General features: G+C 43.9%; 3 protein-coding genes across 5 annotated transcripts in view; 2 read left to right on the top strand and 1 right to left on the bottom strand.

Annotated features, from left to right (window-relative positions):
• Positions 1 to 514: 514 nt before the first annotated feature.
• On the top strand, positions 515 to 7,764 carry Lmln2 (leishmanolysin like peptidase 2). Its single transcript, XM_035453096.1, has 15 exons — positions 515 to 520; positions 1,568 to 1,862; positions 1,987 to 2,080; positions 2,161 to 2,212; positions 2,785 to 2,928; positions 3,223 to 3,348; positions 3,530 to 3,614; positions 3,720 to 3,865; positions 3,955 to 4,126; positions 4,457 to 4,526; positions 4,604 to 4,700; positions 4,796 to 5,047; positions 5,600 to 5,829; positions 6,002 to 6,181; positions 7,614 to 7,764. Exons 1-15 carry the CDS (start codon positions 515 to 517, stop codon positions 7,762 to 7,764), a joined length of 2,100 nt encoding a protein of 699 aa, XP_035308987.1.
• A 1,742-nt stretch (positions 7,765 to 9,506) lies between these two features.
• C1H14orf119 (chromosome 1 C14orf119 homolog) lies at positions 9,507 to 13,738 on the bottom strand. 3 transcript variants are annotated; one of them, XM_035453308.1, is made up of 3 exons: positions 13,610 to 13,738; positions 10,150 to 10,513; positions 9,507 to 9,614 (listed from the first exon to the last, which is right to left on the bottom strand). In XM_035453308.1, exons 2-3 carry the CDS (start codon positions 10,510 to 10,512, stop codon positions 9,540 to 9,542), a joined length of 438 nt encoding a protein of 145 aa, XP_035309199.1. In that variant the 5' UTR covers position 10,513; positions 13,610 to 13,738; the 3' UTR covers positions 9,507 to 9,539. The 3 variants fall into 3 exon arrangements, with proteins under 3 accessions (XP_035309199.1, XP_035309198.1, XP_027246428.1); XM_035453307.1 differs by lacking the exon at positions 13,610 to 13,738 and adding an exon at positions 13,413 to 13,562; XM_027390627.2 differs by lacking the exon at positions 13,610 to 13,738 and adding an exon at positions 13,413 to 13,561 and having other exon boundaries at positions 9,507 to 10,513.
• A 6-nt stretch (positions 13,739 to 13,744) lies between these two features.
• Acin1 (apoptotic chromatin condensation inducer 1) overlaps positions 13,745 to 24,052 on the top strand; it is a 45,080-nt gene continuing 34,772 nt past the window's right edge. The window contains 4 exon segments of the mRNA XM_027390626.2: positions 13,745 to 14,071; positions 15,460 to 15,525; positions 21,670 to 21,781; positions 22,175 to 22,294. Of these exon segments, the coding sequence (XP_027246427.1) occupies positions 13,760 to 14,071; positions 15,460 to 15,525; positions 21,670 to 21,781; positions 22,175 to 22,294 (610 nt within the window). The 5' untranslated portion in view covers positions 13,745 to 13,759.

Genomic DNA, 24,052 nt, shown 5'->3' with positions numbered 1-24,052 from the left:
ACAGTAAAGTTTTAAATTCTAAATTCAGTGTGTGTGTGTGTTTCTTTTGGTAAAGGTGAAAACAGGACCTTCCCCCAGCTTGTATAATATATATTCTTTTTAAAATTAATTTATTTATTTTACATCCTGACGGCAGGCTCCCCTCGTATTTCCTTGTACATGAGGGCCTGTGGAGGCCAGAGACTGGAGTACAAAGGGAAATTCTGACTTCTTTAGAGAGACATAGATACATGTGTGTGTATGTATGTATGTGTATATGTATGCTGTGATGGTGCACACCTTTGACCCCAGTACCCCAGTACTCAGTAGGCAGAAGCAGGTAGATCTCTGTGAGCTCCAGACTAACCTGGTTTGCATAGTTTCAGGCCAGCCAAAGCTACACAGTGAGATTCCGTCCCCACCCCCAAAATAAAAATCAGAATAGACTCTAATCCTTGCCTGTCATTAGTTAGATATTCTGCTATAACATACGTGACTTTATCCCTTGCCTTCAAAGTAAATTACTGGAGCAGACATGACAGTGCGTGGCTATAATCTCAGCACTTGGGAAGCAGAGGCAAGAGGGTCACAAGTTAGAATAGAGTTAGGTCTTCATTCCTACACTGAAGACCTGACAGGAAGCAGGCTTCTTCTAGGAGTTTGGGAGAGCTGGAAGAGCCTGAGCCTGCACTTAACTCCAAGAAAAGCAGGTCTTGTGGGGAGCTATAAGGTCAGGGACCTCCTGGAAGGGCTCCCTCCCACCTCTGATGGGTGTGGAATTTAGGCTGGAGATGTTAAGAAAGGCTTCCCAGAGTAACTACAGGAAAGGTGGGAGTTAGCCGCCAGAGGAGGGAGGGGAAACAGTTCAGAAAAGCACAGTAGGGGCAGAGAAAACATAGAGGCTCCCATGGTTCCCAAAGAATATCTTTGAACTTCTGTTGTGTCCATCGTCAAAGTTGACTTTCCATCACGGGCCAATGAGTGAGTAGCTTCTGTGAAGTCTCACAGGCCTAGCCCAGGGCCTCCCCAAGGAGATATCGGTCAACACAAGTGTGTTTGTGGTGCGCCTGTGGATGATAGTACTACACAGGTGCAGAGCATTCCTGAAAGTCTCACAGCTTAGTTAGAGGCTGCCCCAGTAAAGTGCGGGACCTGTTTGCTCACCTCCAAGGAGATGGATCGCATCCATGAAAAACAACAAAACCAAACAAAAACAAAAACTACTGCCCCCTCATCTGTTATATTGCCTCCCCCTTTTTTGTGTTGTTTTAGGGGAGACTTCAAGGCTTCCAATGGAGAAAGACAGAGTAGGGGACAGGAATGTGGGGTAGCCTCTCTCTGGAAAAGTAAACTGAAGGCTCAGCATTACACTCCTCCCCAGCACTCTACCTCAGGCACCCCGAGAGGAGGTGGCTCCAGCCCTTGTGGTTCATATCCTACCTCCTAGTAAGAAAGGAGATTTAGTTAACAACTTTCAACTCTTCTAAGAACAAGCAAGAATGGTGGAGGGTGTGGAGAGAGAATACGGAGAGAAAGGGCAAATATAAGTGAACTGGCCACAACGGACAGGACCCAGGGCAGGCTGTAGAGACACAGAGTAAAGATGCAGCTGCTACTCCTCCTTGGGGTGGCCACAAGCAGATGTCTGCATGATGAGACCCAGAAGTCTGTGCGCCTTCTCAGGCCCCATCTCTCCCAAATGCCCACACACTTTCGCTCCTCGGTCCTTCCTCTCTCTAGCTCCCGTGATCCTCAACCCCTTAGAATCCAAACCTACTATACAAGAGATCCTCTATCCAACGAGGCTTGGGCTCCTGATGGGGCATCTCGAGCCCTGGCTGCACTGAGAGAGACCACTCAAAGAATTCAGGGTATCCTAGCAGGTAAGTGAGGGGTCAGGAATTACTACAGAGGGCTGAGGGCAGAAAGGTCTAAGAGAAAGAAAGAGTCCATCACAGAAAATGAATTGAACTCAGATGATGAGGCCAATTGTCCTCTTCCCTTAAGTCATCCCAGCTCAACGACCTCTGCTTCTGAGTCGAGACCCTACACAATACTGCCGTGCCATCTGGGGAGATCCAGACACTCCAAACTACCACAGGTGAGTTTGTCATTGTTAACGTCTTCTTCAAAGACACCTAGAAAATGTCTCCAGCTCACTTCTACATGTATTTTTAACAGGTGTAGCCTCTTGAACCCAGGGTACCAAGGAGAGAGTTGCCTCGGGGCAAAGGTGAGATCTGAAATTCTCTAACCTACTTAGACCTAATACCTCAGCACATAAAAGGAACTGGTCTCGGTTATGTGAAACTGTCCTCTCGTCTTGTTCTTCATTAATAAGAGACATCCCTTAGTCCCTTTCCACCCATGCTTCTCAAATACAGTAGAGCAGAGATCTGGGTGGATAGGGGCACAACTCTGCTCTTTTTGTTTTGTCGAGACAGGGTTTCTCTGCGGCTTTGGAGGCTGTCCTGGAACTAGCTCTTGTAGACCAGGCTGGTCTCGAACTCACAGAGATCCGCCTGCCTCTGCCTCCCGAGTGCTGGGATTAAAGGCGTGCACTGCCCCCACACCAGCCTTTTTTTTAAAAAAAAAAAAAAAAAAAAAAAAAAAAAAAAAAAAAACTCGATTTGAACCCAGGCCTCACACATGCTATGAATTGCTCTGGTTTATACATACTCAGCTAGGAATCCAATTCCAATTGGCTACCTGGATGGTACTGAGATAGCCCAAAGATATCTCCTTCCTGCTAGCATCCAGTTTGCATCTATCTGCTAGGCTTATACTAGATTTCATTCCTGACAGATGCCTGATGCCCACCTTCGTGGTTATTCCTTGTGGCCAGAGCATGGTCTGCCCCAACTAATCCAACCAGATGGCCCTGGAGTCCAAAACACTGATTTTCTCCTGTATGTGAGGGTTGCCCACACTTCCAAGTGTCACAAAGAGGTGAGGTTCAAAGCCCATCCCTTTCTCCTGCTGTCTCTCTTAATCTGAAGGTTTGTAAGGAGGGGTATGGAAATAGAAGCAGTTTTTTTGAGTTGGGCTTCTTTGGGGGCCAGTATGGAGTATGCTGATAAAGCTTGAATTGTATAGGGCTACGAACCTTCCAGGCTACCCATAGGCACCACCCCAGCAGAGCTCTACAGAGTCCTGGCTTCCTCAATTTTCAGGAAGACTCCATCTAGCTGTATTACCTCACTTTCTTCTTTTCTACAATACCTTCTCTCGGCCTGTTTGCAGCCCTCTGTCATAGCTTATGCTGCCTGCTGCCAGCTGGACTCAGAAGACAGGCCCCTCGCTGGCACCATTGTCTACTGTGCCCAACATCTCACCAGTCCCAGCCTCAGCCATGGTGACATTGTCACGGTAGGTAACCACTGCATGATGGGTGGGGGATGTGGCTGGGAGTGGCAGTCTCCCACAAAGTGAAAGAACCTAACGAGGATGGAACAGAGATGCCTTATGCTCTACAGAGAGCTGGGTATGCAGAGGGACTAGAGTTCTGCTACAGAGCCAGGCTCCTTACTCTGCAGCAGTTTGTTCTTAGGCTACTCTACATGAACTGCTCCATGTCCTGGGTTTTTCTGGACAGCTCTTCATGAAATGGCGGGATTGCCCCTCAGGACTCAGTGGTAAATGGAAGAAATGAGGGGGTGGGCTCCCTATGTCAACCAGAGGGAGTTCACCACCTTCCGATTCTATTTCACCCTTCCTAAGTTTTCCCTTTTCAAAGCCAGCTAGAGAGAATTGTTCTACAAGGAAACATGTGACAAGGCGAGATGAGTGGGGACAACTGCTTCTCACCACTCCGACCGTTAGCCACAGCTTAGCCAAACACTTGGGTGTACCAGGGACTGTGTTGGGTGTTCCTTTGGAAGAAGAGGTGAGAATAACACCTTGGGATGATGGCCAAATCATCTCAAACAGGGAGTAGCCAAATAGCAACCAACTATTTGCTACCTTACCCAATAGGGCTCTTTGTCTTCACACTGGGAGTCCAGATTACTCCAGGGTTCTATAATGACCGCTACCTTTGATGGTGCCCAGCACACTCGACTTGACCGGATAACTCTGGCTGCCTTTGAAGATTCAGGCTGGTATCAAGTCAACTACAGTGCTGCGGAGGAGCTATTGTGGGGTCAGGGTAAGAAATAGGAAAGGTCTGTGGGTCAACACTTATACCCCAAGTCAGCTTTGTGAGAAGATACAGTTTGGAGTTTGCTACTAAGATGTAATTCAAACTGTAAACAAAGCTAGTACTCAGGGATGTCTAGGGTTTCATCTTTTTTTCCCCCAAGACAGGGTCTAGCTATGTACCCTTGGCTGTCAGAACTCACTATGTAGACCAGGCTGGCCTCCAACTCACACAGTTCCTCCTGACCCTTACTCCCAAGTGCTAGGATCAAAGTTGTACGCCACTATGCCCAACCTGAGGTTTCATCTTGAGTGCTTTCTCTTCTTATTGCACAAGCAGGCTCTGGCCCAGAATTTGGCCTGGTGAGCACATGTGGGAATGGATCGTCAGACTTCTTCTGCACCCGCAGGTATGTGTTGAATGGGTAGGGGACTGTACAACTGTCAGTGATCCCAGTGTCATCTCTCTACTATCCCTGCCACACAGTGGGCTGGGCTGCCACTACCTGCACCTGGACAAGGGAAGCTGCTCCTCAGACCCTGTGCTAGAAGGCTGCCGCATATACAAACCCTTAGCCAGTGGGGTGAGTGGACTACAAAAGAGCAAGAGCAAGAGCAGGCCCAGGAGGGGTCAGCCTCTACAGTATCACATTATTCTACCATTTCCCCTACATTTTAGAGTGAGTGCTGGAAGGAGGAAAATGGACTCCTCACCAGAGCAGAGAACCCCCATGGGGAGATTTACCATCTTCACAGCCGGTGCTTCCTTGCCAACCTTACCTCCCAAGCGCTCTCCAAAGGCAAGGTCAGCCAACCCTCCACAAGTCCCACAGGCCGTTGCTATCTACATCAATGCACACACAAGGGAGTATACGAGGTACAAGTGGAGGGATCACCGTGGATCCCCTGCCTTCCAGGAAAGGCTGTTCAGGTGAGGTTTTGTTTTTTTTTTTTTTCTTTTTGTTTGTTTGTTTTTATGAGACAGGGTTTCCATCCTGGAAATCCCACCACCACCACCTGGCCCAGGTGAGAATTTTAAGAGTAGTCAGAGCACACAGGCAGAAAAGTTGGGAAATGCTTGACTGGTATTACTGTCCAGCTTAAGTCTTACTCTGTAGTCCAGGCTGGCCTAGAACTAGCTATACAACCCAGGCTAACCTCAAACTTGTGACAGTCCTCCTGCCTTAGTTTCTCATATACCAGGATTACAGACATGAACCACCAAGCCTAATGTTCAGCTTGTTTTTTGAAATTTTGAATATTTATTTTATTTACGCATTTACTTACCATGCTGGGGATCAAATCTGGGGCATTGCATTCACTGAGCTTCACTCTCGGCCCACAGCCCTTCACCAACCTTTTTTTTTCCTCCCTAAATGTCTTCTTTGCCCATGACTGTGGTCTAGAATGTGCCATTTTCCTTAGAAGACAGCCCTAAACAAGTAATTGAAGCTGTAGCTTATATCCTGCTATTTCCTTGTAGATACCCGGATACTATGGTCTTCTCTACTGTCCCCAAGGCCGGCTGTGTCTGAGTAACAAAGGAACCAGTGCTGTCACTTCTCCACAAATGAGTTTTTCAACCCAAGACCTGCTATTCCAGCTGTCTTTAGGATTAACTGGGACCCCAGGCCACTCTCTGGGGAAAGAAGAGAGAGAAGAGCTGGCTGAGGTAGTTCTTCAGGCTCTGGTGACAAGAGGTGGCACTAGCAGGTAAAGGGGACAGTTCTACCTGTGTAGACAATGGGCCATAGAGAATGCTCAAGTGCTTTCTTTCAGGCTCTCCTGTGCCCTCTGCTCATCTCACCCTGGGACCTACACTTACTCTTTAGACTCCCCCTTTCAAGCACGCCTCCTCCGTTAAAAGATCTCACTTTTTGTTCAGGTGCTATTTCCACAGTCCATCCATCACCACAAATTTGATGTTCACTGTGAGTATGTGGAAGTCTCCAGGCTGCCAAGGGCCTTCCGTTGCTACACTGTACCAGAACCTGACTCTGAGTTTTCAGGAGAAACCCCTCCAAGTACACCATGGAAAAGCCATCTTTACCACAGAATACAGCAAGTAAGATCACATCCCCAGTAGTAAGCTTTGCACCCTGCTTGTCAGACATTTGAAATCACGTTTGTTTTTGTCTTCTTGGGTTTTTTTTTTTTTTTTTTTTTTGTATATGAGTGCTCTATCTGCATGTACAACTTTATGCCAGAAGAGGGCATAGATCCCACTATAGTTGGTTGTGAGCTACCACATGGTTGCTGGGAATTGAACAGTGCTCTTAACCTCTGAGCCATCTCTCCAGCACCTAGAATCTTTTTTTTTTTTTTTTTTTTTTTGGTTCTTTGAAATAGGTTTCTCTGTGTAACAGCTCTAGCTGTCCCAGAACTCACTCTGGAGACCAGGCTGGCCTCAAACTCGGAGATCCACATGCCTCTGCCTCCCAAGTGCTGGGATTAAAGGTGTGCGCTTCCTATTACTGTCTGATGGGCCCAATGTAATGTTGGGCACCTTTTCACTAACATAACCTTGTATAGAAAAAGGTACACATAAATGCATGCCTAACAAATATGATTTTGACAGGTGGTCTGCCTTTAATTCCAGCACTTGGTAGGCAGAGGAGGTGGATCTCTGTGAGTTCGAGGCCAGCTTGGTCTACAAAGTGAGTTCCGGGACAGCCAGGGTTGTTACACAGAGAAACCCTGTCTGGAAAAAACAAAACAAACAAAATAGGGTCCCATCCCTAGAACTTAGGGAATTCAGTTGTGTTTGTTGTTTTGGGGAGCAGGACGGGAAGGGGGTGTAGCCCTGGCTGGCCTACAATTTACTTTGTAGACCAGGCTAGCCTTGAATGCAACAGACCCATCTGCTTCTGCTTCTCCAGTTGTAGGGTTTACTTATTTGTGTTTTTGTGGGTTATTTGGTTTTTGGTTTCTTGGGGTTTTTTTATTTTATTTTATTTTATTTTTTCAAGACAGGGTTTCTCTGTGGATTTAGAGGCTGTCCTGGAACTAGCTCTTGTAGACCAGGCTGGTCTCGAACTCACAGAGATCGCCTGCCTCTGCCTCCAGAGTACTGGGGTTAAAGGTGTGCGCTACCAATGGCTGGCTTTTTTTTTTTTTTTTTTTTTTTTGAGACAAGGTCTCATTTAGCATCAGGCTGGCCTCAAACTTACTATATAGCTGAGGATGATCTTGAACTTCTGATCCTCCTGCCTCAGAAGACTGGGGCTATATGGTAAATGTGTGTCATCACACCCCTTAAGCAGTGCTTATAGATCTATCTACCAAAACTGTGTCTTCCCACAAGCTAGTTGCCATTACCTTGGGTCTCCTTTCCATACTTGAAGCTGCTGAAGATTTGGGCCTTGGTTTCATCCCCATGTTTGGGGTTCAACATTGGCTTTTACTGGTTTGTTTGCCCTACTGCTTGATCCAAACATGTTTCCATTCCATAATGGCTGAGCACTATTGCAGGACAAACAGTGCCTTTCATGTTCTAGGTTGCTGACTTCCATGGACCATAGCATCTCTGTGACTGACCAGCTTCTATCCACCGGATTCTGCATATTGTTGCTAATCCTGGTGGGTGCATTGGGAACTTTGGCTTACCAGAAACGAGCTACACTCCAAGTGGGACCATCTACTACTTAACCATCATGAGAGATACATGTATAGCACAGGAGATCAGTTTAAAATAAGACAGGTGTGACGCCAGCCAGCAAGATGGCTCAATAGGTAAAGTAATTTACCCTGGTTTGATTTCTAAGGAGCCACAAAGTGGACAGAGAAAACCAACTCCTACAGGTTGTCCTATACTTCTGTATGTACACTGTGGCGCATGAGTACCCATATACAGATATATATATATATATATATATACACATCCAGAATTACTTAATTTTTTAAAAAATTATTTGTTTTATGTGTATGAGTGCTCGATCTGTATGTATGCCTCCATGCTAGAAGAGGGTATCAGATCCCATTATAGATGGTTATGAGCCACCATGTGGTTGACTGCTTAGTATAGTTCCCCCTCCCCCTTTTCTTTTTGGTTTTTCAAGACAGGGTTTCTCTGTGTGACCCTAGGTATCCTGGAACTCACCCTGTAGACTAGTCTTGTCTACAAGAGCTAGTTCCAGGACAGCCTCCAAAGCCACAGGGAAACCCTGTCTCAAATAAACAAAAACAAAAACAAAAAACTAAGCAAGAATACTCATTGCTCTTGTAGAAGACCAAGGCTCAAATCAAAGCACCCTCATCCTTCTGTAACTCTAGTTCCAGGACATCCAACACCCTGCTCTGACCTCAGTGGGCACTGGCATGCACATGGTACATACACATACACGCAGGCCCTCACACATACACATAAAATCAGTAAATAAAGACCACTGGATGGGAAAAATCTACTTATTGTAAATTCTGTTCTATTTCTTTTAGAATGCCTCTTTGCCAGGATATCAACTTTTCAATAGTTTTGCCATATACAAAATGTGGAGTCTTATAGTGAAGAACTATTCTTTATTTTAGTACCCCACCACCCCCACCCCCTGCCAAATCAACAGATTAATTTGTGAAGCATCACTTATTTTCAGACTGTTGTAGACCAGTGGCAAAATAGGAACATTGACTACCAGCCCCAAGGGTATCGCGTTTTAAAAAAGGTCACTGCTATTTTGCTATTTGATACTTATCTAAGTTTCGTTTCTCTTTGAAGTCAAACAGCGCTCAGGATTAAGCAATTATTTCCTTCTCTTGATTTTCCTTAATTTATTAAATCATCATTGGGAAGTCCAATGGTTGGGACATCACTTTTATGCTAGATTTGGGAAATGTGGTAAAACCAGCCATCTGGACTAGCAGTAGCCTTGATTTATAAGACACTGGTTCTTTTTAGTTACAGCAGAAGTCATTAAATTCTTGAGATTTAGACATCTCCTGTAAATAAAGCAGGTGTCTGATGGTGGGATGTCCTTCTGTATGTATGTCTCTCTTATTGGTTGATGAATAAAACACTGTTTGGCCAATAGAGGCAGGCAGATAGGCAGAACTAGGCGACAAGGAGAATTCTGGGAAAGGTAGGCAGAGATAGACCATGAGGAGATGCCATGTAGAGATCGGGAGGATGGGATGTGCCAGGTGTTCTCTGGTAATATAAAGCCATGTAGAAATACACAGATTAGAAGTTATGGGTTAATAATTAAGACAGAGCTAGCCAATAAGAAGCCCTAGCTATCAGCCAACAGTTTAATAATAAATATGCATCGCTTGTGTGTTCATTTGGGGCTGAAGCAGTTGTGGGACCTGACTGGAAAGAAAAACACCAGCAACAAAATGGCACCCCACATAGGGCGCCAATAGAAGGCAGGGTAATAATGAGTTCACTAGACCCAAGATAATGATAAATGGGTGTTTTATTGGGGAACTACTTACACAGATAATAGTAAAGAACTGCTACAATGTTCCTGTTCCAGAAGAAGCAGTCTCTGCCCTTGTGATGCAATCTGCCAACCAAGAGAAAGAGACCCTGCACTTGTCCACCTTATGGTCACATACACACCTGAAGCCACGCCCAAAGGGGTGTGGCCACTAACACAAATTCACTGGCAAGATGAGAAGTTACTATACTTCTCCTGTAAATAAAGCAGGTGTCTGATAAAATCAATTTGTTTAAGTGGATCACATTTACAGAGTCCAGTGACATATGGCATACTGCTAAGATAAAAACAGTGCTGGCACTCATCATCAAGTTCAAGCAATTTTTTTTAACGCGGGGTCTCACTCTGTAGCACTGTCTGGCCTGGAACTTGATATGTAGACCAGGCTGCCTCTGCCTCCTGGTGCTGGGGAGAAAGATGCACCACTACCCCTGCAGTTCAGGCAATCTTAAATGACACACTAGCACTGAATCTTCACTAGAGTCATGGTCTTTGGCTTGATCACACATAGTTATCTTCTTGATCTGAAGGCCTATCAGTCTTTACCAGCAGTGGCGGCCACTGCTTGGTAAAACTTTGCCACAAAATCTGGCTCACTGACCTCCAGCTGTCTGACAAATTCATTGCGCTCCTGCTCAGCCCAACCTCGAAACCACTGATCCCAAAGACGTAGCTGACACTCGAAGATACAAGGTGGCCGGCTTGCCCCAGACACACTGAGCTGCTCCAGACCATCCAGCAGTGGCTGTAGCTTTCCAGGCACTGCCTTAGCTACCAGGTCTTGTAGAAAACGTTCCCGCTGGGGACCCGACCAACTGGCAAACCAGTGAAGAATACACTTCATCTCCTGAGAAGTGATGTAAGACATTGGAGGAGGGGAAGAACTGGCAATATCGTCTGGCACTGAAGGCAACACAGAAGGGAAGGATGGTGGCATTGATGAGGAAGACGATTCCAGTGGCATCCTGAAACAAACAAAACTCTGTTAATACACTCTTTGGCAGAGAGCAACCTAAACATAACCTCCTAAGCAACAAACCCTACTGTACCCAATCCATATCCACCAATTCAATCTAGAGGAAAACGAACAACAGGACCCTTTCTTATGGTAGGACTTCACTATACATGTATAGCCCCAGACTGGCCACAAATTTGATCCTTCCTGCCTCAGCATCTTGAATACTGAGATTACAAATGCACATAGCCATACCACATGCAACAAGAACATTTATTTTTTATGTTTATACAATTATCTTAGAAAAAGTCACCCAAGAATAACTTCACTTGGTATTTGCCAGCCTTCTTTCCTTTTCAATGCCATTGACCAAAGCCAGGTGTGGTGGCTCACACCTATAATACCAGCACTTAGAAAGCTGAGACGGGGAATGCCAAGAATTAAAAGCCAGCGTGGACTACATAGGTACATAGTAAGTTACAGGCCAGTTTAACCAACAGAGGCCCTATCTCAAAACAACAAGAACAAAAGCACATGCCAGGCACAGCAGCAGGAGGCAGGAAGATCATGGAAGTTCCAGGACGGCCTAAACTACATGAGACTCTGGATCAAACAAACAAACAATAAAAAACACACATACAACTTATCCAACCACTGTCTCTTACTTGTAGATGTTTTTATTCTTTGTAACCTCCTTTTATGGCTTAGGAACAGTTCCTTTCCAGTGAGGATCTTTTCAGTGTGACTGGTAAGCTCACATGTGGGTTCATCTGACTATACTTTGGGTACATTGCTCTGGATATTATCAAGAACCACAGAATTCACTTCTGAACTTTAAGTCCAGCATTTTCAAGCATGTGTAGCAAAACTTCAGCACTCTTCCAGGACCTCCAATCACGTATTTAGCCCTACTGTTTGTCCTCAGCATACTTGTCAACTCTACTGCTATACTGTTTCTTTAAAGGGACAAATTTCAGATGCTTGGTGGCTCTTCAGGTACATAAAGCCTTGATGACCAGGGCAATTTCAGACACAACACCGGAACCTCTTGGTTTGAATGATTTAGAGGCAGAGGTTTCTGGGTCGAGAGAAATCATTCCCACGGGTTACCTCAAGTCTTAGAATAAATCTTGCTGGCCTCAAATCACATTCCAGCTAATTTTCATGTAGCTGAACATGCAGCTAAGGATGGCCTTGAACTGTGATGTGCCACCACACCGTGTCTGTGGTGCTAGGGATAGAATCCAGGGCTTCTGTCATGCTAAAAGAGCATTCAACCAGTTGAGCTACATCCCTGTCACCCATATAAATAATCTGAAAACAACCAATTGAGGGGCTGGAGAGACGACTGCTCAGCATTTAAATGTAGTGCTCTCCAGAGCACTACCTATAGTGTCCATTGGGTATGTGGGCATGCACATACCCACAGACAGACACACAGATACAGAGTTAAAAATAATAAAGGCAGGAGCTAGAGAGATGGTTCAGCAGTTAAGAGCACTGACTGCTCTTCCAGAGGTCCTGAGTTCAATTCCCAGAAACCACATGGTGGCTCACAACCACCTTTAATGAGATCTGGTGCCTTCTGCTGGCCTGCAGGCAGATTACTGCATACATAATAAATAATAAAATCTAAAAGAAAAATCATAATAAAAGAAAGCTGGGCAGTGGTGGAGCAAGCCTTAATCCCAGTATTTGGGAGGCACAGGCAGGTCAAATTCCAGGCCAGCCTGGTCTACAGAGTGACTTCCAGGATAGCCAGGGCTACACAGAAAAACCCTGTTTTGAAAAAACAAAACAAAACCAACCAAACAAACAAACAAAAATGCTTGTTCTATCTCTCCTACTTCTGTTTCAGGTTAGGTCCATGTTTATCCTCTCTAAAATCAAACTGTATAGTTCTATAAACGTTGGTACAAGCAACTGATACCAGCCTAATGTTAATTGTTCCAAAGCTATCAATAGTGTGGGGGAAGCATAAATGAACCAAGTGCCTTCTTTTTTGTTTTTGGAGACAGGGTTTCTCTGTGGCTTTGGAGGCTGTCCTGGAACTAGCTCCTGTAGACCAGGCTGGTCTCGAACTCACAGAGATCCACCTGCCTCTGCCTCCCGAGTGTTGGGATTAAAGGCATGCGCCACCAATGCCCGGCCAAACCAAGTGCCTTCTATGCATCATATACACAGCCTCTGAGATTTGTTAAGAATTTTATTTTATGCACCCTCTTTCTGTACAGCACCAATAAACTTCAGAGTAGGCTACGTAAAGGCCTTGCCTCAAAGTCACACTTTTAAGGTTCTGAAAACAGTCCCTTTGCTTTCTTGACTTAGGCAGCCTAAAAAGGGATACGATGCACGTGTGTCTCTGAACAGTTTTCCTTACTGGCTTATACCTATAAGTGCCATCGATTTTGCATCATGCATCAAGTGTCAGCCAACTTTTGTGTTTGGGTCCTACAGTTTGTACCTCTAACAATGAAAACCTTCAACCCTCTATGACCTAAATTTCTACTTCTGTTCCTTCTGCTCCAAGTTGGAAGAAGATGTGTATCGACAAAGAAAGGAATCCCTAAAGATCAGTTCAAACCCCGGTTTAGGGTGACTGACATTTTCAAAGTGACCTTCCAGGGAGAAGTTCCTCCCTAAAAGTTCTCTTTTTCAGGGAAAGGGATTTTTCACCACCGCCATGGTCTTGCCACATGGCCTCAACCGTAAACTTAATAAATTTATTGCCTGGGATCAAAGACACAAAGCAACTTTTTCCCACGTTTGGAAGCCGCAAGAGTCTGAAGCCCCCAAGTACTCCTTAGCCCGAGCGGCCAGATGTAGAGGATGGGGGACCACAGAGATTTCGCCACGGAAGCAGGGGGGGCTCCCCAAAAGGAAACCTGGCCAAGGAAGGTCTTCTTTACCTGTTACCTCCCCTGTCCTCCCAAAGAGCGCCCAGAGATCACAATAGTCCTTCAGCTCCAGCTCCAACTCCCTTAGTCTCTTCCATGTTTCCTGAAAACCCTAGGCAGAGCCAACCCAGTAACCCACGCACTTCCGGTCTCAAACCAGCCCCAAACACCCAAGTGCCCCAGCGCCTCAGCCCCAGGTCCGAAGATACCCGAATATCTCCGATTATGGTTATGCGCGATTCGAGGGCTTCCGAATAGATTCGATTCAAAGCCTCGGCAAGACGAAAACAAACGATCCTGAACGCAAACAGGGAGTGGGGGGCGGAGGCTGGGCAAATAGAAAGAGCTGATTGGTACCGATGTGGAGACGGAAACGGCCGAACAGTTCCGGAGGAACCCGGGGAATTCTGAGCAGTAAGAGAGGGGTAGACTATGGCAGTGGGCGGGGCCAATTCGGTACGTTCGAAGGGCGTTAGCGGAAATTACCGAAGATGCCCGAAGCCGTCGGGACGGACCCGAGTACCTCACGCAAGATGGCGGAGCTGGAGGAGGTGACTCTGGACGGGAAGCCTCTTCAGGCTCTGCGGGTGACCGACCTGAAGGCCGCACTGGAGCAGCGAGGCCTAGCCAAGAGCGGGCAGAAGAGTGCTCTGGTCAAGCGGCTCAAAGGGGTGAGAAGTCAGCGTTGCCGAGGTGTCGGAGGGGAGCGGACCCGGTAGAGACGAGTCTCCGCCGCGGCGCAGGCGCAGTGTCCGGGCTCGGCGCGAGCTCTCAGGCCGCCAGCGCGAGCCTGTAGATCCACGCGCACGGTAGTTGGAGTGGCTTGCGCTGGAACAGAGATAACGCCGGTTCCCGCCTTAACGGCAGCGGCGCGAGCCCAAAATGGGAGGGTGCGCGCTACTCTCCCGGAGTGTCTTAAGCTCCTTCCTTCTTCCCCCACCCCCTCCTTGTTTGTGTCTGTGTTTTCGGCGCATGCGCTGCAGAAGGAGTTAAATCCCTCTACAACCACCGGTGTGGCTGGCCTTAAGGGGGCGAGTAGGGCAGGGTCCGAGTTAGGGGTACAGTTGGGCGGATAGGGTTGGTGCCTCTTTCTGCAATAATACATTTGGGGTAGGGTAAAAATGTCCGCTTGATTAGATGAAGGGGAACCTTGTAGAAGGACTTGGTGAAAGACGGGTGTCTAATTTGTAGGGAATCGAGAAGCAGTCTGGATAAGAATTTGGTGAATATTATAGTGCGAGAGGTGAGACAGATCACTTTAGGCTGGGGATTTCGTGTCAATTTGAGTAGATGAGGACGGGCCTGCCCTGAGGTATACATATTGTGTATCGGTTTGATGTAAATGGAGGGAAGGAGAGATGGACCAGTGTAATTAGAGTTCATTAGGGTACGTGGCTGATAGTGCGGATTGGGGACTAGGTTAGTTCAGGGTTTGAGCTGACAAGACCGTTGCTTATCCCGACGCTGACAGTTTGTGGGTGGGTGCGGATTAAGTCAAACCATAGATTACAAGGTCCGTGGTCAGTTTTCTCTTTGAAATTTTAATAATTTGATTAGTCTGGATGTCACTCTGCTGAGAATTATGCCAGTTCACTTAAGTTTCAGTTCTGAATAACTAACCAATAGTCAGATCCTAATCAGCAGCCTCACGGTTTCGTGTAATTTAAAGCTTGTTTGAGTGTTTGAAGTGGTGCCCCACCCCCCATCCCCATTAACAGATTTGAGAGTGACTCCTAGTCAAAATTGCTGACAATAATAGGGATTCTGGTACCAATTCTGTCACTTTTGCTGATTTTTATGACACAGCCAGGTCACTGATTCTTTGTGTGCCTGTATTTCACATATTTGGGAGCAGTAACCATGGCTACCATTAAGGGTCTCATGAAGATGAATGAGAACAGTATTAGTAAAGGGCTTTTATACTCCATGAAAGGAGTATGATGTAAATGTATATTTAAATAATTTAATTTAATGAAAAGGCTGTTGGAAAGGTAGAGATCTGGGTTGCTTTTTGTCCCCCCCCCTCCTGGTTTCTGATTTTTGCTCTTCTTTATACCAGGCTCTAATGCTAGAAAATTTACAGAAACACTCAACACCCCATGCTGCATTCCAGCCAAATTCACAGGTAAGAAAAAAAGATTTGTTTAGATAGAATGTGCTATTTGAAGAAAACGGTAAATGGAAGGACTTGGTGTTGTGTCTTCCATGCTTATCAAAAGCAGCATTTTCTTAAATTACTTTTACTGCAAGTGTTCTCATATTAGACAGTTGCTGCTTTTTTTTTTAAAAGATTATTTTTATTTTATGTGTATGGCTGATTTGGCTGCATATGTATCTGTGCATCGTGCATGCGCGCGCGTGTGTGAGTGTGTGTGTGTGTGTGTGTGTGTGTGTGTGTGTGTGTGTGTGTACATGTACATGCCTGGTGCCCACGAGGCCTGAAGAGGATATTGAATCCTCCGGAACTGGAGTTATAGACAGCTGTGAGCTACCATATGGGTGCTGACTTGAACCTGGGTCCTCTACAAGAGCAGCCAGTCCTCTTAACTGCTTAGCTATTTTTCCAGCTCTGACAGTTGAATTCTCATCAAGACTAATTTTGCATAAAAACCTGGAGTAAAAAAACCATATCAGTGGAGAGTGCCAAAAGGTATGGCTCTGATTAAGTGTACCACAAAGACTTTGAAGTCACTTATTTGCCATTGGTTTGGGGAAAAGTCATTGAATGTAAATGTGGAATAAAATACTTCTTTATCAACAACTCTTTTATTGACAGTTTTCTAAAAGAATTTAATTTATTAGTGCTAGCTGCTTAACTATTTACAGTTACTGTTAGACATCCCTAAAACTTTTGTTATTTAGGACAAGGAACTTAATATTTGGAGGCCTTGGTTGTCTCACCTGTAATAAGAAAAGTAGTTGGACTTAGCTAGTCGTTATATACCTGTTCTGTTGGGATAGCTGGGAGAAAACACTTTGTTGTTATTGTTTTGTTTTGGCTTATTTGTTGTTTTGTTTTTGAGGGTTGAGACAGAATCCTTATAGCTGTGATGGCTTGGAGCTCACAGTGTAACCTATGCTGTCTTTAGACTCAGGGCAGTACTCCTGCCAGCTTTTTTAGTGCTGGGGTAACAGGCTTGTGCTCCTGTCCCCAGCTTTCTACATGTGTTTTATTTTGAAGATATTATTCTATAGTTAAAAATAAGATATAAATTTCTAGACCATATTGTCTTTAAGGTTGTTTTTCAGCTTTTAAAAATCTCTTCATTTAGTGTGTTATACACATAAAGAAAAATGTAACGGTGTCTTGGCCCAGGACTAGATGAGGTCCCAGGATACTATGGAAAATCTTTCTGTTCCCTTGTTAATACCTCATTAACCTGTAAATCCCATAATCTAGTCAGCTTTCTGAGGATAACAAGCATAAAAAACTACCTAAGGGGCTGGAGAGATAGCTCAGTAGTCAAGAGTGCTTGTCACTCAGTGATTCAAACTGGAGTTCAGATCCCAGCACATACTATATTGGATGCCTCCCAAACATCTGTAACTCCAGTTGCAAGGGATCCAATGCCCTCTTCTGGTCTCCAAGGACATGGCTGAGCAGACAAACACACACACACTTAAAGGTATATGTACATACACACATTATGAAAGCTGAAGAAATGGCTCAGTACTTAAAAGTACCTATTGCTCTTTAGAGGACCCAGGTTCAGTTCCCAGCACCCACATGGTGCCTCATGGCCATCCTAACTCCAGTTCCAGGGCATCCCATATCCTCTTCTGGCTTTGAACACCAAGCACACACATGATGCACATATATCCATGCAGTTAAAACAGTCATACATATAAAATAAATAAGAATAAATCTTTAAAAAAAAAAATTTTAGTCGGGCGTTGGTGGCGCACGCCTTTAATCCCAGCACTCGGGAGGCAGAGGCAGGTGGATCTCTGAGTTCGAGACCAGCCTGGTCTACAAGAGCTAGTTCCAGGACAGCCTCCAAAGCCACAGAGAAAAACCCTGTCTTGAAAAACCAAAAAAGAAAACATAGGGAAGTATTGGATTGATTTGCTTTTGTGGGGGTCTATAGACATGTAAGAAGGACTTGAGGACTTATGAAGAGAAAACTGAAGCACAGAAAGAATGATGTGGGAATGTTAGAGAAAGGGGGAAGGATTAACCCTAGGATGGCTTGCTTTTTATTATTATTATTTTGTTTTGTTTTGAAACAGGAGGATCTCTCTACATAGCCCTAGCTACTCTGGAATTCGCAAAGAATTCCTTTGCCTTTGCCTCTGCCTCTGCCTCCCTAGTGCTGGGATTAAAGGCATGGGCCACAGTGCTTGGCATGCTAAAGGCTTCTTTTTACTCAAAAAAAAAAAAAAAAAAAAACAAAAACAAAAAAAACTCTTGGTTGGGTTGGAGTTTTTGAGGCCGAGACTATAGCCTAGGCTGCCCTCAAGCTATGGCAGTTCTCCAGCCTCAGCTCTATCGTGGTATGACTGCAGATATAGCCATATGCATTTCCCTTTCTGTGGGTTATTTTATCTTTTTTGTTTGCTTTTTATTTTTATTTATTTAATTTTTTATTGAGGGGGTTCAAGACAGGGTTTCTCTGTATAACAGCCCTAGCTGTCCTGGAACTCGCTCTATAGACCAGGCTGTCTTCGAACTCACAGAGTTCTTCCTGCCTTTGCCTCCTGTGTGCTGGGATTAACGGCATTCGATACTACTACCCAGCTGTTTTGTTTATCTTTTAATGGAAGTGGAGTTACAAGTGTCTCAAGTGTTGAATGTATATTCCTTTCCTTAGTTTCTTAATTTTATTCATTTAAATACTATAATTTTTTTGTGTTTATTTTGTATGTTATGCATTTGTGTGTATATACCATGTCCAGGCCTGGTGCTCTAAGGGGGTTGGGGGTCAGAAGAGGATGTTACAGACTTGGAACTGTAGTTAACAGATGGTTATGAGCCACCAAGTACTAGGATTTGAACCCAGGTCCTCTGCAAGAGCAGCCAGTGCTTTTAACTGCTGAGCCATCTCTCTAGTCCTGCATTTGAACTTATGAGCTGTATGACAAAATGTTCTCCTGGATTGGTGGAGATTTATCTTTTGGAGAAACTAAGACTTTTTTCTTCTCAGATTTACTTTTAAAATTTTGTTTTGAGATTTATTTATTTGTGTGTGTGCTTGTTTGTTTGTTTGTTTATTGGTTTTTCAAGACAGGGTTTCTCTGTGTAACAGCCCTGACTGTCCTGGAACTCACTCTAGAAATTTTTTTTTATTTTGGCCAGGTGGTGGCGGCACACATCTTTAATCCCAGCACTCAGGAGGCAGAGGCAGGAGGATCTCTGTGAGTTCAAGGCCAGCCTGGTCTACAAAGCTACACAGAGAGACCTGTCTCAAAAAAAGAATATTTATTTTGTTTATATGAGTGTTTTGCCTGCATGTATGCATGTGCACTATGTCCATGCCTGGTACCTGTAAAGGTCAGAAGAGAAGGGTCAGGTCTGGAGTGGAATTACAAATGGTTGTGAGCTGCAGTGTTGTTGCTAGGAACCAAACCTGGGTCCTCTGAAAGGGCAACAGTTGGCTTCTAACTGCTGAGCCACCTCTCCAGCCTGGCATTTATCTCAAAATTTTGAGACAGGAACTCACTGTGTAGACCAGACTGGCCTAGGACTCACAGAGATTGGCCTGCTTTGCCTCTGTAGTGGTAGGATTAAAAATATGCATCAAAATCACCAAACTGACTTCCACAATTAATTTTCATCCCCACCAGTGAATGAGTTTCTCTCCAACATTTGTTGTCATCTTTTAAAATGGTTATTAGCCATTTGTATTTCTTCTTTTAAAAACTGTTTTGTTAGCCGGGCATTGATGGCACACGCCTTTAATCCCAGCACTCGGGAGGCAGAGGCAGGTGGATCTCTGTGAGTTCGAGACCAGCCTGGTCTACAAGAGCTAGTTCCAGGACAGCCTCCAAAGCCACAGAGAAACCCTGTCTCGAAAAACAAAACAAAACAAAACAAAACTGTTTTGTTTTTCATTCCATTTGGCCATTTGTTGATGGGCAGTTTTATTTCCTTGGTGTTTAATTTCTGCATTTCTTTGTAAATTCCGGGTATCAGCCCCTAGTCTAAAGTGTAGTTTATAAAAATTTAGGTGAAAAGACATAATTCAGGCTGAGGGTATAACTTACTGGTAGAACACTAAGTGTGATTCTCGAGCACACAGGCACGCACGCACGCACGCACGCACACGGGGTGGGAGTTGGGAGAGGCCAACAACAGGATCCATTATGGTAGCACACCTATACTACTCAAACTGAGGGTGCTTATGCCTAAGGATTTCAAGTTTGAAGCCAGCCAGGACTATGTAGTGAGACCTTGTTTCCAAAAGAAGTATAGTCCCTAGAATTTTTACTTCTTTTTAACTTATTTATGCAGAAACACCACTCTTAGGACTGATTATTTTAAATAAATAAAATATTAATGTAGTTCCTCTTCTTGTCATAATGTTTATTCTGATCTTTAATATAGAACAGCTTAGAAAAAGCCTTCAAACCGGGCAGTGGTGGCTTCTACCCTTGTTCCCAGCACTCAGGAGGTAGAGGCAGGTGGATCTGAGTTTGAAGTCAGCCTGGTCTACGGAGTGAGTTACAGGACAGCCGGGGCTACGCAGAGACATCCTGTCTCAAAAAAACTAAAAAGAAAGAAAGAAAGAAAGAAAGAAAGAAAGAAAGAAAGGGAGAGCCTTCCAAGATTTGTGTTTCTTGGATGCAGATACATGAAGTAGACTTGCTCTGTAGCATGTCTTGGCATTTCCCTGGTATACTTTCTTTGACTGTTATCTTTTTTTTTAATCTTTAACTAGAAGAGAAAAGTCTTACATGTTTAGAAACTCACATTTTGTTGTTTATAGAAATTATTTAAATTCATGTTTCTTTTTTTTAATTCATGTTTCTTTAGAAGGTAGTTTGCCTTTGTTGCTTTTAGTAAAACATTTCATAATTATTTTTTAAATTTTATTTATTTGTTTGCTTATTGTTTTTTGAGACAGGATTTCTATGAGTAGCTTTGGCTGCCCTCTGTAGACCAGGCTGGTCTTGAATTTACAGAGATCCATCTGCCTGAGCCTCCCAAGTGCTGGGATTAAAGACATGCACCACCACTGACTGGCTTTATTTTTAATTTTTTTAATGAGTAAATTTTTTAGTAATTTATTTTTATTTTACTTGCATTGGTGTTTTGTCTGAATGTGTGTCCTTTTGAGAGTGTCAGATCCCCTGGAACTGAAGTTACAGACAGTTGTGAGCTGTCGTGTGGATGCTGGGAATTGAACCCAAATCCTCTGGAAGAGCAGCCAGTGCTCACCACTGAGTCATCTCTCCAACCCCTATTATTATTATTGTTATTGTTGTTGTTGTTATTATTATTATTACTACTACTACTACTATTTTTTGGTTTTTCGAGACAGGGTTCCTCTGTGTAGTTTTGGAGTCTATCCTAGTACTCACTCTGGAGACCAGACTGCCCTCGAACTCACAGAGATCCGCCTGCCTCTGCCTCCCAGGTGCTGGGATTAAAGGCATGTGCCACCAACGCCCAGCAACCCATAATTATTTTTAAAACATTTTAACATATCAAGCTTAAATTTGTGATAGGCATTTTTTAAATCATTCTTTTTTTTTTTTTTTAAGGGGCGTGGGGAGGTGGGCTAGAGCAGTGGTTCACTGAGAGTTCTGGCTGCTCTTCCAGATGACCCAGGTTTGATCCTCAGTATTCATGTGGCAGCTCAGTTAAATGTTTGTATCCAGTCCCAGGGCACCTCATGCTCTCCTTTGAACTCCTTGGCCACTTCACACATGTGCTGCACAGATACACAAACAGCAAAAACACCCATACACATAAAATAGACTTAAAAAGCTTTTATTAATTAAATCAAAATTCATTATAAAAAGCTTCCAAATAAAAACATTATGTAGCTAAATTAACCAGATCCAAAGTTCTCAACAGTAGAATAACCATGGAAGCTATGGAGCTTCACGTTGGTTTTTATGTTTTGACTGTCTAAATATATTTTTAGTGTACTTATCCATGACAAAAACAAAATAAAACAAAGTCTGTGGCGGGGTTAAAACTAGGAAAACAGCTAGCTTTGCATCTAATTTTGTGACTCAGGTGTTCATTGCCTGCGTTTAGATCTTCCTAATCACCTAATAGCTGCCCTCCCTTAGACTTTGTTATCCTGTTTCCTCTACGCAGATTGGGGAGGAAATGAGCCAGAACAGTTTCATAAAGCAGTATCTGGAGAAGCAGCAGGAGCTCCTGAGGCAGCGGCTAGAACGTGAAGCTCGAGAGGCTGCAGAACTTGAAGGTAAGCCCTCCTTGCCACTGCTAACAAGGTTTTTGCTTTGATCTCTGACACCAAGTAGCTGGATCTAACTAATTCCAGGAATAAGTCAAGTGAGGCTGCTGCTCATTTGCTTTCAGTGTTTTGTGAAGCCAGATGAGTTACAGTTTGACTTTGTCAAGGAAAGAGAGGCTTAGTTTGAGGAGAAGAGGAGTTAGAAATAAGTCATGCTGCCATTTAGAGGAGGTAAAGCATAGTGCTAGGGAGGTGGTTTATTTGTTTTTGTTTTTTTGTTGAGTGCTCTTTTTTGGTATATGTGTCTGTATCTATAACTTTGCCTGCCGTCCTTCACTCCTACATATCCTACCTGCTGAGCCCTTCACTCCTCCCTGCCCCGACCCACTGTGTACTTTGCAGAAGCTTCAGCTGAGTCGGAGGACGAGATGATCCATCCTGAGGGAGTGGCTTCCCTGCTGCCTCCTGACTTTCAGAGCAGCTTGGAGAGACCAGAGCTGGAGCTCAGCAGACATTCACCCAGTACGTATCTCCCTCCCCACTGCGCTCTTTGTCGATCTTGCGTAGTTGGTGGGGGGAGGTAGTGATGCCTCCTTTCATGATAAGCCTCCATGAAAGTCAGAGAAGTCTGTCAAGCAGATATTTGACGTGATTTCACTTCTATGTTAATTAGTATGATTTTTCTCTGTGCCTTTTCAGTCTTTTATATATCTTTGAATTTAGCAACAGTCACAACTTAACTTTCACCTCTTTATTTATTGTATATATACGTCACCACCACTCCCAGATTTGACATCTACTGTTTATTATTCAACAAATTTTTATTGCATGCCTGTTGTATACCAGGCATATGGTAGACCCCAGGATATTCTAGAGGAAAAGATGTCTGCCATAAGGAAATTTACAGTCTAGTAAGTAGATGGATATTGATAAAACCATAATGTAATTACAGCTATAGGCAATGCAGACTGTTTTGTGAACATATTATAAAGAGCTCTAACCTAATTCCTATAAATTAGTTCAAGCAAGATTAATTTTTTCATGTGATAGTAATATTAGGTACCTAATTTTTCCTATTATCTCATGTAAAAGACTATAAATATAGCCGTTGTCTTTTGGAAAATTTTTGATTGTTTTGCTTGTGATAAGGTCTTGATATGTAGCCCTGGCTGTTCTGAAACTCACTAATATAGACCAGGTTGGCCTCAAACACAGATCTACCTGCCTCAGCCTCCTGAGTGTTGCAATTAAAAGCATGTGCCACTGGCCCAGCAAAAATTAGGATTTTCAAGGCAGTGTGTATGTGTGATGGTGAACATTAGGTAGGTGTAGTAAGCCAGTGTGGAAATGAATGAATATTATCAACTGTTAGTACAGTTAATGGTTATCAGGACAGTGAAATATGGACAGTCTCTCCATATTTAGCACTTTTAGAATATATGTGTTTTCAGTTCTGATTAGCATAGAATTCCTTGAAAAAGATAATTTTTTTTGGAGATATTTACTGGAGAGAAAAAATTTATATAAGGTTAAAAGAAAATGAAGGACCTTTGAGACTAATTTTAAGTAGGGTCTTAGGTTAGTTAATGTCTGTATGTTTTGATCCTAGTCTGAGTCCTTGAGGGAAATTTTTGGAAATTATTTTATGTGTGTGAGTGGTATTTTGCCTTCATTTATGTGTATGCATCATAGGTATGCCTGGTGCCCAGGGGAACTATAAGAGGGCATTGGATGCCCTGAAACTGGAGTATAGGTAGTTGTGAGTGCCAGGAACTGAACCTGGTCCTCTTCGAGAGTAGTAAGTGTTCTTAACCACTGAGCCACCATCACACCTGTTTTGTTTTGTTTTGTTTTGTTTTCAAAACAGGTTTCTTTGTGTGGCTCTGGCTGTCCTGGAACTTGCTCTGTACACTAGACTGGACTTGAACTCACAGAGATCCACCTGCCTCTATCTCCTGAGTGTTAGGAATAAAGGCGTTCACCGCCACTACCATCCAGACTCCCTCCCCCTTTTTGATCCTAACGTAGTCTAGTCTGGCTTCCAGTTCACTAAATAACCAGTAGTTACCCTTGAACATCAGCTTCCCAAGTTGTGGATTATGATGTGCTCCATCACATCCTGCTTTATTCAGTGCTAAAGATGAAGCCTAGGGCTTGGTTCATGATGGGTAAGTAAGTACTCTACCAACTGAGCTATAGCCCCCCAGCTGAAAATTCTGTTGATAATAAATTTCTTCTTCTTCTTCTTCTTCTTCTTTTTTTTTTTTTTTTTTTTTTTTT

Source organism: Cricetulus griseus, assembly GCF_003668045.3.
Source record: "Cricetulus griseus strain 17A/GY chromosome 1 unlocalized genomic scaffold, alternate assembly CriGri-PICRH-1.0 chr1_1, whole genome shotgun sequence".
NCBI lineage: Eukaryota > Metazoa > Chordata > Mammalia > Rodentia > Cricetidae > Cricetulus > Cricetulus griseus.
The sequence above is the reverse complement of the archived record's forward strand: the minus strand, read 5'-3'. Positions and strand labels throughout refer to the sequence as shown.

What these genes read in the sequence shown, in the direction of transcription:
- Lmln2 (XM_035453096.1), top strand. An exon ending in GTGTTCCTTTGGAAGAAGAG is followed by an intron (nt 3,866 to 3,954) that starts GTGAGAATAACA and finishes CTTACCCAATAG; the next exon opens with GGCTCTTTGTCTTCACACTG. An exon ending in GACTTCTTCTGCACCCGCAG is followed by an intron (nt 4,527 to 4,603) that starts GTATGTGTTGAA and finishes CCTGCCACACAG; the next exon opens with TGGGCTGGGCTGCCACTACC.
- C1H14orf119 (XM_035453308.1), bottom strand. Translation starts at nt 10,512, where the DNA reads ATGCCACTGGAATCGTCTTCCTCATCAATGCCACCATCCTTCCCTTCT. An exon ending in AATTTGTCAGACAGCTGGAG is followed by an intron (nt 9,615 to 10,149) that starts GTCAGTGAGCCA and finishes CTTGGTTGGCAG; the next exon opens with ATTGCATCACAAGGGCAGAG.